At 42.1% G+C, this 14,565-nt stretch overlaps 1 protein-coding gene across 2 annotated transcripts in view; it reads left to right on the plus strand.

Annotated features, from left to right (window-relative positions):
• Positions 1 to 14,276, plus strand: part of crppa (CDP-L-ribitol pyrophosphorylase A) — a 34,023-nt gene extending 19,747 nt beyond the window's left edge. Inside the window, exon 10 of one of the 2 annotated variants that reach the window (XM_031786694.1) lies at positions 13,051 to 14,276. In XM_031786694.1, the coding sequence (XP_031642554.1) occupies positions 13,051 to 13,149 (99 nt within the window). In that variant the 3' untranslated portion in view covers positions 13,150 to 14,276. The remainder of the gene's footprint in view (positions 1 to 13,050) is intronic. The other variant, XM_020498168.2, reaches the window with a different exon arrangement.
• The last annotated feature ends 289 nt before the right edge of the window (positions 14,277 to 14,565 follow it).

Below are 14,565 nucleotides of genomic sequence, written 5' to 3' on the forward strand. Positions count from 1 at the left end.
ATTCAACAATGTATAAAATAGTACAAAAATTAAGAAAAACCCTTAAATGAGTAGGTGTTCTAAAACTTTTGACCGGTAGTGTAGATCCCCCTACTGCAGCAAGAGGAAGTTGCAAGTGAAATTACCTGATGGTGTCTGGTGATAGTGGAGTACATTTTCACTATTGCTTCATTGTATACTCTGCAACCTGAATGCCATGTAGTATATTTATCAGGACCAGTAATGGAGTGTTTTAACTGATATCTTATTGGGAGACAATGTTTTGTTGCATTAGGAGACTATGTCTTTGATATTACATGCGGGGTCCCGCAGGGATCTATTGTTGACCCCTTGCGTTTCTTCATATCCCCCCAAAACTAAATGTTCTTGTTGTTTCTCTGTTTTTCCTCAGTATTGACTTTGTCCTTAGAGAGGAGAAGGAGAAATATAATGTAGTCTACGTCTGAGGTAATGTGACCCCAAAATTACCTGCTTAACAGCATACAGCTCTTGTTCCCCCCTAAGTGTTTTCACACTTGGTGTTAAATGAATGGTTGTTCTCAACCACAGTAAGTAGGGATAGAGAAGAACAATAATAGAGATAATTGAAATGCTTCTGTTATGTATCATACTGGGGGAATACAAGACACACCCTGAAGTCAGTACAGGATAATGGAGAACTGAATGTCTGGGGTTGAGTTATATTTATCTACAGTATAATGGATTGCCACAGTACACTTTTGCACATATTAATGGCAATTTTAGTAGTATTTTAGCTTTAAAGATGAATAAATGCGTGCCATTTTAAGTGTATAAAAATTATGAATTTCTTCATCCCCAACTCATTGGCCTTCAGAAAATGTATTTTGGACCCAAAGTTGATCTACTTAAAGGAGCCATGACTGTGGTTTCATGTTATTCAAGGCAACACCCACAGCTGGAACGCAGCTTGGCTGAACCATTCCTATGTTTACCTAAGGTAAAGATTTCTCCCAAGCTGAACAAATGGAGTCACGGACAATGAACTGCCGCCTTTGTGGAAAGATCTGTGATCAAAGCCCCTCCACAGACCTGTTGCGATGGTGTTATTCTACCTGACCAAAGATGCACACCTGACATGTGTGCCATGATGTGTGAACACTGAACACTCAGACCATTTAAGCCGTTGGCTGAAGTTGTCGGTGGTGAGAGTTGGGAGACGCTCTAGTGCAGTAAACCGATCTGACGGTGTGAAAACTGATCGTATCCCCTATCAATGGCTGCCGCGGCGATAGGAAGTGTCACCGGATCCCCCCCAGCGCAGGGTCTTGGAAAACTGTCACCGCATGAAAAGAGGGTTGTCACAGTGATATATGGGCGCTCTAATCCCCGCAGTGAGAGCCCTGATGTTTACCCGCCCCGCGTTTCCTTCTCAAAGATCCCAGACCAGGAATACCTTAAACCTGAGAAGAGATTAGCCTCTGGAAAAGAAGAGAAAAATAAAGAGAAAAGCGAGAGAAAGAAAAAAGGAAAGGCTTTATAGGTCTATTCTCTTCCCTGTTTAGGTCCACCGTCCGCATGGCAGGCAGACGAAACTGTATACCCTTCTCATAATCATACCTGGACGTGCACCCTCACCGAGGTCACAGGGGATCATGGGACGACCACCGCCACTGTGGTTTCGGGCATGCTCCCAATCACCCTCAACCACAGCTCAACAATTCTCCTGGGCTAAGATGCCACTTGTATTTGTGGTAACTAAGATGTGTTATTGATCTTGAGTAGCACCCTTCAAGAGTACTTTCATATGGGTGGCAGGTAGCCTAGCGGTTGGAGAATTGGGCTAGTAACCAAAAGGTTGCTTGTTTGAGTCCTCGATCCGATAAGGTGAAAAATCTGTCGCTCTGTCCTTGAGCAAGGCACTTAATTGCTTAATACCCTAATTGCTCCAGGGTCGTCATGAATAATGGCTGAACCCTGGCCGTGACCCCAGTCTACGAGGGTGTCTAAGGAGGAGTTGGGATATGCAAAAAAACACATTTCCATTTCAAACCTCACACTGGTACAGGTTACCTACTTGTACATGCAGTGAAACAGGACAAATGTAAACACTATTTTATTTGAAATTTAAAACAGTAATTCAAGTACATGTAGTTAGTTCGCTCTGTTGATTTGAAATCTGTCTTGTACCAGGGTTTGGAAAAAGTGTACTGTATAATTTGAGGCACTGCATAGGAAAAGTGCACGGCTGAATGAACCGTAGATAAAGTGAATCAAGTGCTTGCAAAAACTCAACCCCAATGTGAAAGCTGTTTTGCGTCACTCCAATAACATATCCGACAGCGCTGACAGATTTGGCCAATCTTCTGTAGATCTTCTAATGGTTAGCATCAGATTTATGTTCCAATATGCAGCCGCTCATTCACACTGTATTTTCCCCTGTCATAAGCCTAATTTGTTCTCTTTTGTTTTCTCATAATGATGTCTGTAACTGTTATTGTGGATCCCTGGGGAAACCAAGATAAGAACCCCCCTGGGTGAGTCTCCAATGGCACTCTTTCCTCTATATAGTGCACCAGGGCCCATAGGGCCTTGGGAAGATGTGGACCCAGGAGACTTGCAGGATATCAAGCTTGATCTTTTGTGCCCTGAGTGCGCCAGATGTGTGAAACTCAACCGCAGGAGTTTGGCTAGGGAGGACTTAGACATACCAAAATCACTGTTTACTCAGCTTTGATTTGGTCGATTTTTAAATAGACCAGCAATGGGTTTTCTCAGTGATAGGACTTGACTTAGATGTCCCAATCGGGGAAACGGCATTCCAACTACGGGAACTATTACAAACAAAAGGATATGTTCTTTTATAGTGGATTAATACATTCCAGGTCTCTCTAAATTAGTTTGTAAACATACATACTCAGGCAAAGAACGCCAAAGTGTATTCATATGTGAATTTACTTTACCACTAGCTTTGTGCGATGTGACCACCCACAGTATTGACCACCCACAGCATTGACCACCCACAGTATTGGCGGATAGAGTTAACACGTCTTTATAATGTTGTGTGAGAGAGATGGCACTGGAAGGATTACACTTTTGCTTTACATGTTCCTTTTTAAGGCTTCTTTGAGAAGTGTTCACCTTTCAGATGTGTGCTTGTGTCTTCATTGGGGGCGAGACCTCACTGTGATATGGTATTGTGTGTTTTGGGCTGTGGAAAATCCTCACAGTAAACATTGAATGTGATTACAATGTTAGAACATCCTTACCTACAGATACTGTACCTTTTGAAGGTGATGAGAATAGAGTCCAATTCCAAACGTTTAGATTTGATTGAAATCAGTGATGCGTCTCTCTCAAACACCTATTGGTTTAAAAAAAAAAATTGTTTTGATATCAATTTCACGGCCCATTGCCTGCCCACTCAGTCTCACACTCATCATCTGGTAGGCCGCACGGCTTGCACATCCCCTCGTTGTTTAGTCTGCGAGATGCCGTTGTTTTGACAGAAGTATAGAAACACATTGTTGCACCGGTGTTTGTATGCCTGGCTTATGGGAGATATGCTGCGATTACATTCTACCTCCGTGTTTGGAGTGGAAGTGAGGACGCTAAGCCGTGACCAGGATGTACTGGGTTTAAGTCCAGGGTGTGTCATGTCTGGGGTGTCAGTGAGCAAAATACCAGTACCTGTATTTGACCTAAGATGTCCTACGATACAGACCGTGTCATGTTTATCTGTAATATGGGGACTTTTTACTATCATAACCAAATGAGGTGTGTGTGTCTGTGTATCTATGTGGGTGGGTGGGTGGGTGGGTGTTTGTGTGGGTGGAGGTTGGTATGTCCCAGTGCATACATCCTCCCCATGTCTTCATGCCTCTATAACTGAAGAGTCATTGTCCTGGTTACTGTTTAGAGGTATGTCTGCCGGTGGGCCAAATTCAAGTCATCACTCACTCACTCGAGCTTGTTGAAATAACACAGCATTCATTCTGAAAAGACCCTATGGAAACAGACTTCCTTTTTCTTTTCTTTGCTGAAATGCTCTGTGTCCCATTTTGACTGGGTTTGTTGTTTGGTTAGTCAACGGGAAGTCTATACAGTGCCTTGCGAAAGTATTCGGCCCCCTTGAACTTTGCGACCTTTTGCCACATTTCAGGCTTCAAACATAAAGATATAAAACTGTATTTTTTTGTGAAGAATCAACAACAAGTGGGACACAATCATGAAGTGGAACGACATTTATTAGATATTTCAAACTTTTTTAACAAATCAAAAACTGAAAAATTGGGCGTGCAAAATTATTCAGCTCCTTTACTTTCAGTGCAGCAAACTCTCTCCAGAAGTTCAGTGAGGATCTCTGAATGATCCAATGTTGACCTAAATGACTAATGATGATAAATACAATCCACCTGTGTGTAATCAAGTCTCCGTATAAATGCACCTGCACTGTGATAGTCTCAGAGGTCCGTTAAAAGCGCAGAGAGCATCATGAAGAACAAGGAACACACCAGGCAGGTCCGAGATACTGTTGTGAAGAAGTTTAAAGCCGGATTTGGATACAAAAATATTTCCCAAGCTTTAAACATCCCAAGGAGCACTGAGCAAGCGATAATATTGAAATGGAAGGAGTATCAGACCACTGCAAATCTACCAAGACCTGGCCGTCCCTCTAAACTTTCAGCTCATACAAGGAGAAGACTGATCAGAGATGCAGCCAAGAGGCCCATGATCACTCTGGATGAACTGCAGAGATCTACAGCTGAGGTGGGAGACTCTGTCCATAGGACAACAATCAGTCGTATATTGCACAAATCTGGCCTTTATGGAAGAGTGGCAAGAAGAAAGCCATTTCTTAAAGATATCCATAAAAAGTGTTGTTTATAGTTTGCCACAAGCCACCTGGGAGACACACCAAACATGTGGAAGAAGGTGCTCTGGTCAGATGAAACCAAAATTGAACTTTTTGGAAACAATGCAAAACGTTATGTTTGGCGTAAAAGCAACACAGCTCATCACCCTGAACACACCATCCGCACTGTCAAACATGGTGGTGGCAGCATCATGGTTTGGGCCTGCTTTTCTTCAGCAGGGACAGGGAAGATGGTTAAAATTGATGGGAAGATGGATGGAGCCAAATACAGGACCATTCTGGAAGAAAACCTGATGGAGTCTGCAAAAGACCTGAGACTGGGACGGAGATTTGTCTTCCAACAAGACAATGATCCAAAACATAAAGCAAAATCTACAATGGAATGGTTCAAAAATAAACATATCCAGGTGTTAGAATGGCCAAGTCAAAGTCCAGACCTGAATCCAATCGAGAATCTGTGGAAAGAACTGAAAACTGCTGTTCACAAATGCTCTCCATCCAACCTCACTGAGCTCGAGCTGTTTTGCAAGGAGGAAAAAGGGAAAAAATTTCAGTCTCTCGATGTGCAAAACTGATAGAGACATACCCCAAGCGACTTACAGCTGTAATCGCAGCAAAAGGTTGCGCTACAAAGTATTAACTTAAGGGGGCTGAATAATTTTGCACGCCCAATTTTTCAGTTTTTGATTTGTTAAAAAAGTTTGAAATATCCAATAAATGTCGTTCCACTTCATGATTGTGTCCCACTTGTTGTTGATTCTTCACAAAAAAATACAGTTTTAAATCTTTGTTTGAAGCCTGAAATGTGGCAAAAGGTCGCAAAGTTCAAGGGGGCCGAATACTTTCACAAGGCACTGTACATACCGTTTTTGTCAGAATATTTTGGAAACCCTTTTTCAAAGTGAGTTTTCTCGCTGTACTGTGAGCAGCTTGTGCAACAGCAATTGTTGTGTCAGTGGGGTCTAAGAAGCAGCTCTGTATCAATGCAAGTGCGGTTTTCCTTGTCTGGAAAGTCTGAGGAGACTCACAAAAGTTCCACATAAGTGGTGGAGGATAAACATCGACGCACTTAAGAATTCTCATACAGTACGTGTCGTCTTCAAATGAAGTGCAGCAGACGTTCTGGCACCTTGCCACATTCAACGCCTCACCCTAAAATCATTGACCAGCGGCCTGTCACATTTCCTGACCTCCAGACCCTTTGGCCTGAATCACTAATCCCAAGTCAATGGTTTAACTGTTGAGTTAGATCCTCCTAATTTAGCATGGCCCAAGCAGTAGCCTTGTAGGCTGTACTTTGGATGAAATTACTCCAACTCTTGGGTGTTAGGTTTGGGCTCATATCAAGTCTCTGAACCAGACATTAACCAGACCTGCTATCCCCCTCTGTCTGTTTAGCCCCTAGCTATCGCCTCCCCATAGAATTAGAGGGGAGGGGGTGGTGGGTCTTCAATACCAAGAAAAGGACATGCTGTCAGAAGGATGAAACACAATCCTTTTAAACCAAAGGGAATGTGTGTGTGTGTGTGTGTGTCCAGTCATATTGTACCAATGGGACTCACCTCATAGGTCATTTGGGGAGAGCTTCTTATACAACTTTTTCTTATTTTAGCCTACTATTTTAGACGATAATAAACAAGAAGCAAATGTTTCAGCATTTTTAGCAAGGCGGATCTGCTCATGGAAGAGTTTGAAACAGCCCACAGAAACTGATACTGCCCTCGTGGCTAACGGTACAACAAGCAAAGAAGAACATTACAATGCGCCCCAAACATTTTGTCATGCAGGCCGTTCTGGACGATTTCTTCGCTGGGTAGTGTGATTCTAACAACTCTTTCCAGGACACTTGGCCCGGCGTTACTGAAAGCGTTTCCATGAGCTGTTTTTACTGAGGACTCCAGCTCCACTGGCAATCCATGAAGGGAACTGAAGTGGGAGCCCTCGGTAGCTAGTCCTCGGGGCTTGAGATCTCAAAATGACAGAGGCGTGCAAATTGTCACTGTTAAAACTCCTAATTGCTAAAACCCAAAGCTTCAAAGAGCCCCTTCATGTGTGGCGGTGGACTGCTGTACACAGCTCTGCTTCCATGATGGAAAGGTTGATCCCATCTGTGGCATTTTTAAAAGTGAAGTTAGCTAGTACTCAAAGGATTGCTTATTGTGTGGTCTGCTGATGTTTTCTCCTCTTTCAAAGAGGTATAGTCTTACTCCTGTCAAAATCCTCCTCTTAAACAGTATGTAAAAATAGATTCCGTAATGATTTGTAGTTCCATTCTGTAAACGTGTGGTTTCAGTTTGGAATAACAAGGCTAGTGTGTGTGTGTGTGTGTGTGTCCGTGTCCGTGTCCGTGTCCGTGTCCGTGTCCGTGCTCGCGAGAGAGCATTTGTGTTTATCCAATATGTCACTAACTTTTGATACCTATTCTAAGTAAATTTGTCGATGCCCTTTTAAGTGAACATGTCCATGTAGAAGGAACAGGTATTAGGTATTAAAATATGAGGTGTGGATGATTTGCTGTAGAGGAGTAACTTTTATATGAGTGTAACTGTATGCTCTGCTCTTGGGTTACATATGGCATATACTGTTTAACTTGTGACACTTCCCACTAATATGTACAAATGATGGACTTTTGTCAGGGAGATTTTCTATGTGAAAGTCCATGGCAGACGGTCATGATAAAGTGAGGTTACCCCATGTGTAATATCGGTGAAATATATTCTATTTATATTCTTTTATCAAAGTGGTTTTAGTCTAATGCTGCATATGTCAAGCTCATTTGGGTTAATTTCGTATTCCCTAGGTTAATATGAAATGTCCCAAAAAATGGACCTACCCTTGTTGTGAGAGCACTAGGTCTCAGATACATGTGTTGGGACTTTTCATTTTATCCCACAACACAGGTGGGCACTATACCTAGTGTGTATACGTATTTATTAGTACACATATTTAGATCAGGCATTTGACAAGAATCGATTACAGTGCAATCATTACATGTATACTGTTTCAGCCAATCAGCATCCAGAATCCGAAGTACCAGTTTTATAATACTTACTTCTTCTCCAAGTCAGGTGTCTTTCTATTCCACATGTCTCAGCACTTCTCTATGCCTCAGAGATACTGGAGGCCCATTTGTGTGTGGTGTTGCACCCCAACCAACTGTTTTCCCCATCCATATTAAACCTCTGGAAGAGGTGAGACTGAGAGCCAATGGAAAACCACCTCGACCCTGGAGGACATTTTATTGGGTCTGACTAGATGGTGCTAGAGACATGGAGAAATGACCCCCCCTCCCACCCCCGTTTCAGATTCCCTCACTCTCAGCAAGTGAATCAAATCAAATGTTATTCGTCACATGCTTCGTAAACAACAGGTGTAGACTAACAGTAAAATGCTTACTTACAGGCCCTTCCGAATAGAAATAGTGACACGAGGAATAAATACACAGTGAATAACAATTACGAGTAAAAATAACATGGCTATATACAGGGAGTGGAAAATAACATGACTATATACAGGGACCTGTTGAGTGTGCGTGTGTGACTTGAGTGCATGTGTTTGTAACAATGGGCCAGATAGGGCCTCATTAGTGAGAGGGGTTTATGCATCCTGGAGTGCCAGCAGTGGAAAGAAGCGAAGAGGGGAGCACTGAACAGACAGACACTCTGCCAATGACAGGAAAGTTTAGTGGGTGAGCTAGGGTCAGGAGAGGTACCCGCCATGTCTGTCAAGCCCATCCAGAGTAATTTGAGTGAGCTGCCATTATTTATGACTCAGTTTCCTCTTTCTGTCATCGGATAGGCCTACATTTCAATCTGAAACCAGTTATACGGTGCATTCAGAAAGTATTTAGACCACTTCACTTTTTTGCAGCCTTATTCTAAAATGGATTAAATAGTTTTTTCCCTCATCAATCTACACAGAATACCCCACAAGGACAAAGCAAAAACAGTTACAAATAAAATTGTATTACAAATAAAAAACTGATCACATTTAAATAGGTTTTCAGACCCTTTACTCAGTACTCTGTTGAAGCACTTTTGGCAGTGATTTCAACCTTGAGTCTTGGGTATGCCGCTAGAAGCTTGACACACCTGTATTTGGGGAGTTTCTCCCATTCTTCTCCATAGATCCTCTCAAGCTCTGTCAGGTTGGATGAGGAGCGTCGCTGCACAGCTATTTTCCGGTCTCTTCAGAGATGTTCGATCGGGTTCAAGTCCAGGCTCTTGCTTGGCCGCTCAAGGACATTCAGAAACTTGTCCCGAAGCCGCTCACGCATTGTCTTGGCTGTGTGCTTAGGGTTGTTGTCATGTTGGAAGGTGAACCTTCACCCCTGTCTGAGGTCCTGAGTCCTCTGGAGCAGGTTTGCATCAAGGATCTCTGTCTACTCTTTCACTCGTTACTGACTAGGACTAGGGATGCTGCCACCACCATGCTTCACCGTAGAGATGGTGCCAGGTTTCCTCCAGACGTGACGCTTGGCATTCAGGCCAAAGAGTTCAATCTTGGTTTCATCAGACCAGAGACTCTTTTTTTTCCCATGATTTGAGAGTCCGTTAGGTGCTTTTTGTCAATCTCCAAGCGGGCTGTCGTGCCTTTTACTGAGGAGTGGCTTTTGTCTGGCCACTCTACCATAGGCCTGATTGGTGGAGTGCTGCAGAGATGATTGTCCTTCTGGAAGGTTCTCCACAGAGGATCTCTGTCAGAGTGACCATCGGGTACTTAGTCACCTCCCTGACCAGGCCTTTCTCCCCGAATTGCTCAAGTTGGCAACAGCCAGCGACAGTTGTGTCTTCTCAAAGCTGTAGTGACTTCAAAGGGACTCAATTCTTGCTCATGTACCAGAGAGCGACTAGTTGATTTAATAATGCGTTGTTATGAAGTATAATTCATATTTTAAAGGCATGTATTTCCCAAGTGGAAAAATTGAACACAAAGGTTTAGACAGGGCTTTAAATGTTAATCCTCCTTGGTGATCTCCAGTTGCTTTCTCTTGATTCCTCTCTTTTTTAAATTCCTTTCTTTTTTATTTTCCAGCAGTTAGACTTGTCATGCTGCGCCTATAACCAAACAGACCTTGTTAAGGGGAGTGATCATTAGCTTGGTGGTTAGGGCTGGGATTGTAGCTGTCTCAAATGAGCCCATGACATGACACTATACTCTTAATGCTTTCCCGGACTTTCCCGTAGACAATGCACTTGGGTGGTAAATAATGGACTAATTAGCATTTATCATACTCATAGTCCACTAATGCCTCAAACATTCTGGAATCGATTCCGTGTGATGAACTGATAGCCATGGCCTTTATCAATAAGCAATTTTTCTGAATTAGATTGAAGACCGAGAGAGAGAGAAAATAATGTATCAATGATTTACTTATGGTGCAAATAAAGGGGAAGAGTTGCAATCAGGTTTTCTAGAATGCTTTGATTTCTCGCAAAGCTTTGGCTCCCAATCGCTGACAAACTAACGTGTATTTCTCTTATGGTGGAATATCCAGTCAACGTTGGGGTAAAAAAGTACATTTGCTGCCATACTCTGTTGACTGCTCACAGATGTATTGGCCCCCATCCTCATTGCCCAACCTGGTCTCAGAGCATTTCTTCTTATTCTGTATGTAAATCTAAGACACTCCATTTAGTATGTTATGTTTCGTATGTATTAATTGGTGGATGTCCATCATCCATTTCGTATGGTATGTTATGAATTACAATTCGTATTATATATTCCAAGTTTGCTAAACGTACAATAGGTTACGAATTTGCATAATGTATGATATGTTACGAATTCTAACTAGGTGGCTACTGTAGCTAGCTGGCTAACTTTAGATAGGTTAGGGTTAAGTTTAGGAGTTAGGTTAAAGGGTTAGGGGAAGGGTTAAGGGTTAGAATTCTAATTGAGTCCAACGGAATTACGTTTACTATGTTACGTCTAGTCTTTGAAACCAGGCTGCATTGCCAAGTACAAGTAATTAATGGGATACATCAGGATTTTGGCAATGAAGCCCTTTTATCTACATCCCCAGAGTCAGATGAACTCATGGATACCATTTTTATATCTGCGTGCAGTTTGATGCAATCTGCTAGCAAGCTAATAGATACCCTAGACCTCCAGTCACTGCGCTAACGCTAGTTAGCATTCTCTCGCGAAATTGTCTCCAACTTCCTTCATACTGAATGCAGAGACATAAAAATGGTGTCCATGAGTACATCCACCAAAAATCTGTCGTTCTGCCCCTGAACAAGGCAGTTAACAAACTGTTCCTAGGCTGTCATTGTAAATAAGAATTTGTTCTTAATTGACTTAGTTAAATAAAGGTAAAAATCTGACTCTGGGGAAGTAGATAAAGTGCTTAATTGCCAAAATCCTGAAGTATTCCTTTAAATAAAATAGCAATGACTTTGGTACATCTTAAAGAAAAGCAGGAGAGCCTCATTTTTTTTCATTCCCTGCGCTTTTCTGATTTCTTAAAACCATGGCCAAATGTAAATAGAAAAACATATTAGGCGAACACAGGAAAAGCTGAAATGAAATACTCCTGGAACCTGCTCAAAGCTACCATATTTTGACTCCATTATGCTTTAATCAATAGATCATTGCTGATCCGTCTAGCAGCAGTTGTAGCCTCGGATCCCCTCTTGGTGTGGAAAATGCTTGTCATCTGACTCCCCAACACTGGTTCTGATTAGGGAGTTACTCCAGGAGTTCTGCATCCCAGTGCTCAGTCACATTAACCGCGGTCAGGCCTGATTCCACGCTCACCGCTCTGAGCACTCTCATACCTCACCACGTACATTCCCCTGCACCCCTATACGTCTTTTAGGTCTGGTCACTGATAACGTTTTATCTGAATAATACCCAGGAAGGGCTGAATTAGAAATGTTTCTTATTACAATTTTACACTATGAAATCAAACAACATTCCAATTACACATCATTCCACTGGGAGATGAGTGCAGAAACTAACTCCTTGTGACTCTGAGTCTGTCCTAATATGGACACCGTAGCAATAGATTAAGCACTATAGGTTCACAAACGAGTAGTCACTAAGAATCATTCAAATAAATTCAAACGTGAAGAAAGTAAGTCTTTAATGAAATCTAATTTCATCACAGTTTCCAATGCTTTGTTACTAGGATGATATTCAAACCCACGAGGTCCAATGTGAAATTGACCAGGCTGAATAGAGTAGAGTACATGCCAAGAGATCCCCCTCAGATCAGTGGTGGAACAGGACGGCAGCACCATAGTTCTCTAAAACACTGCTGGGTCTGAAAGACAGAAACCAGACTTATCCCAACGTTGAGGCCTCATCAAGCAGCTACTAACCCAAACCGGGAGTCACTCACTGATGTCCGGAATGGAGAATGGAGTGAAAGACGATTTAAGAAAGGCATTCGCAGGCAGCCTGAAAAAAACACAAGGCACAGAGGAATCACGAAAGCAAATGACCACAACATTAGAGAGTCTGCCTTTTAAAAGCAGTGGGACCCTAGTCGGTTAGATCAGACACACACATTCTGTCTGTAGTTGAACGTGTGGTTTGCTGCAGATCTGTCCAATATCATGCACTGTAAACTGTAAAGAATGCCCTCGCCTGGGCTTACGAGTGCAACGGGACCTGTAATTCAGAAAAGCACTTTTGAAGAAAAAAAATCATAGAGGTTTAATTTTGAAGTGCTCTCTTTTCAAATTGCTTCCGTCTGTTGATTGAACTCGCTATCGAATCACATGTGGGCAACGGTCATTTCCCCACCCACCCTGCAAATGGGAATTCTTAACAAAATTTGATTTAGGAGAATTCAAATGTTTGTTTGGCCAATGTTATGGACATGCGGTAGGCATTACAACACCGGAGAATGTGAGAAGGGCTGCTTTTCCGGGGAGGAATCCTCCTAAGAGACAATGGACTCGACATGGGACGTCCTGTGTAAGTCGTGGTATCTGTCAATCACAAGGCTTCTGGTGTGATCCCAGCAGGTTGTGTGTGTGTGTGTGAGAATATCGATGGGTATACTTGGTGGATTGTACTGTTTTTGTCTGTTCTAAATAAGCTCAAAGGGCTGTGTATTGTATTTGAACAGTCAAATGTGTGTGAAGGAGATCCTCCCCACTGTGATTGGTTTGATAGATCAGGATATGCAGCAGCACAGTATGTCTGTCTGTGGATCAGATTATGCAGACGATCCAAACACCATCTCTTTGTGTCTTTGCACTCAGGATCCTCACAGTGTCTCTCTGTATGTATGTGGATGCTGCAGGAAGCTACACTTTGGGGGCGGTCAGTGGAGAAGGTGGCCCAGATGTCATGTGCTCTGATCCGGGACAGAAGCCCTGCCCTTACAGGACAGCTGCTCCAGGCGTGAGCCAACCCGGAAGAGCAGATCACTTTTTACAGCCTCGCCTCGGACCACCTTTATCACTACCCACCTACGGATTGGCCACAAGGTGTGTGTTTGAGCCTTCAAACTCTGTATGTTGTGAACTGCACTAGAAAAAGGAACAGTGTGATGGATAGGGAAGAGTTTAACATGAGACAGGGGTGTGTATGGAGACAGTTCGCTATGCAAGTGTGTGAGACTCTATAGTCCTATGGTCTGAGACTTCAAACAGGACTGTGTTTCATTCACATGAATAAATACTACAGTTTACTATAGAATACTACAGTACTTACTATATAATTGTGTAGTAAACTCTATAATATACTACACACTGTAGTATCCTTCGATCATGTGTAGTCCTTACTATAGAATGCTGTAGTATGCAGTAGAATACTATAGTAAATCCTACAGTAATGTCAGCAAAAACACTATATTAAATACTACAATATTTAATTGGCATATACTGTGCCCATTACCCTCCCCCATATCCCAATTTGTGCCACCTATAATTGTGTGTCCCTACAGGTTATAGAAAAGAGCAGAAGCTCTGAACTATCCGTTCAGACCCCAGTCCTACCTACCTACAGGTTATGGAAAATTAGCTCTTTTAGTGTTTCCCCAATAGATTTCCTAAAGGAAAAAAGCCTCCACTTCTATGTTAAAGATAATAAAACAAGAACACTATAGTAAATACTACAGTAATGTCTGCAAAAACACTACAGTAAATACTACAATCTTCAAAAACACATGAATTACTATAGTATATACTACACTTTTTATTTTACAACGGTCTTTATACTATAGTTAACTGTAAATGCTACAGATTACTATAGTAAACACAGTCTGCAAAAACACTACACTTAATACTATAGTATATATACCATAGCATACTATAGTTTTTCAAATGTGGGATGGTCTCTAGATCACTGGATAAAGGTGCTGCTGAATGGAGGAGAGGAGTTGACATCTACTGTATACATGTGTGATTTTGTACTGCCATGTTTGAGTGGAGGTATAAAATGTTTGCTTTCATTAAAATGACTTTTCTTTTCATTTTAGCCATCACATAAATTGTCTTTGTTTTGATTATACTATGTCCACACCATTGAGGGTTCGCAGACCACCTCAGACATCTCACTCTCTCTTTGGTTTCATTACTGCATTGACCATTTTGTTGAGAATCTTCCCTATGGCATTATAATGACACAACCCCTACGGTTATATATTCCATTCAAATGGACACAGTAGCACAGACCTTACATCAGTGTTTCTGATAAATATACAGAACATGAAAGGGACGAGTGTAATTGCTTTGTCTGAGACCCCACACATCAGTTGAGCCCATAATGAAGCA

Source organism: Oncorhynchus kisutch, linkage group LG13 (genome assembly GCF_002021735.2).
Source record: "Oncorhynchus kisutch isolate 150728-3 linkage group LG13, Okis_V2, whole genome shotgun sequence".
NCBI lineage: Eukaryota > Metazoa > Chordata > Actinopteri > Salmoniformes > Salmonidae > Oncorhynchus > Oncorhynchus kisutch.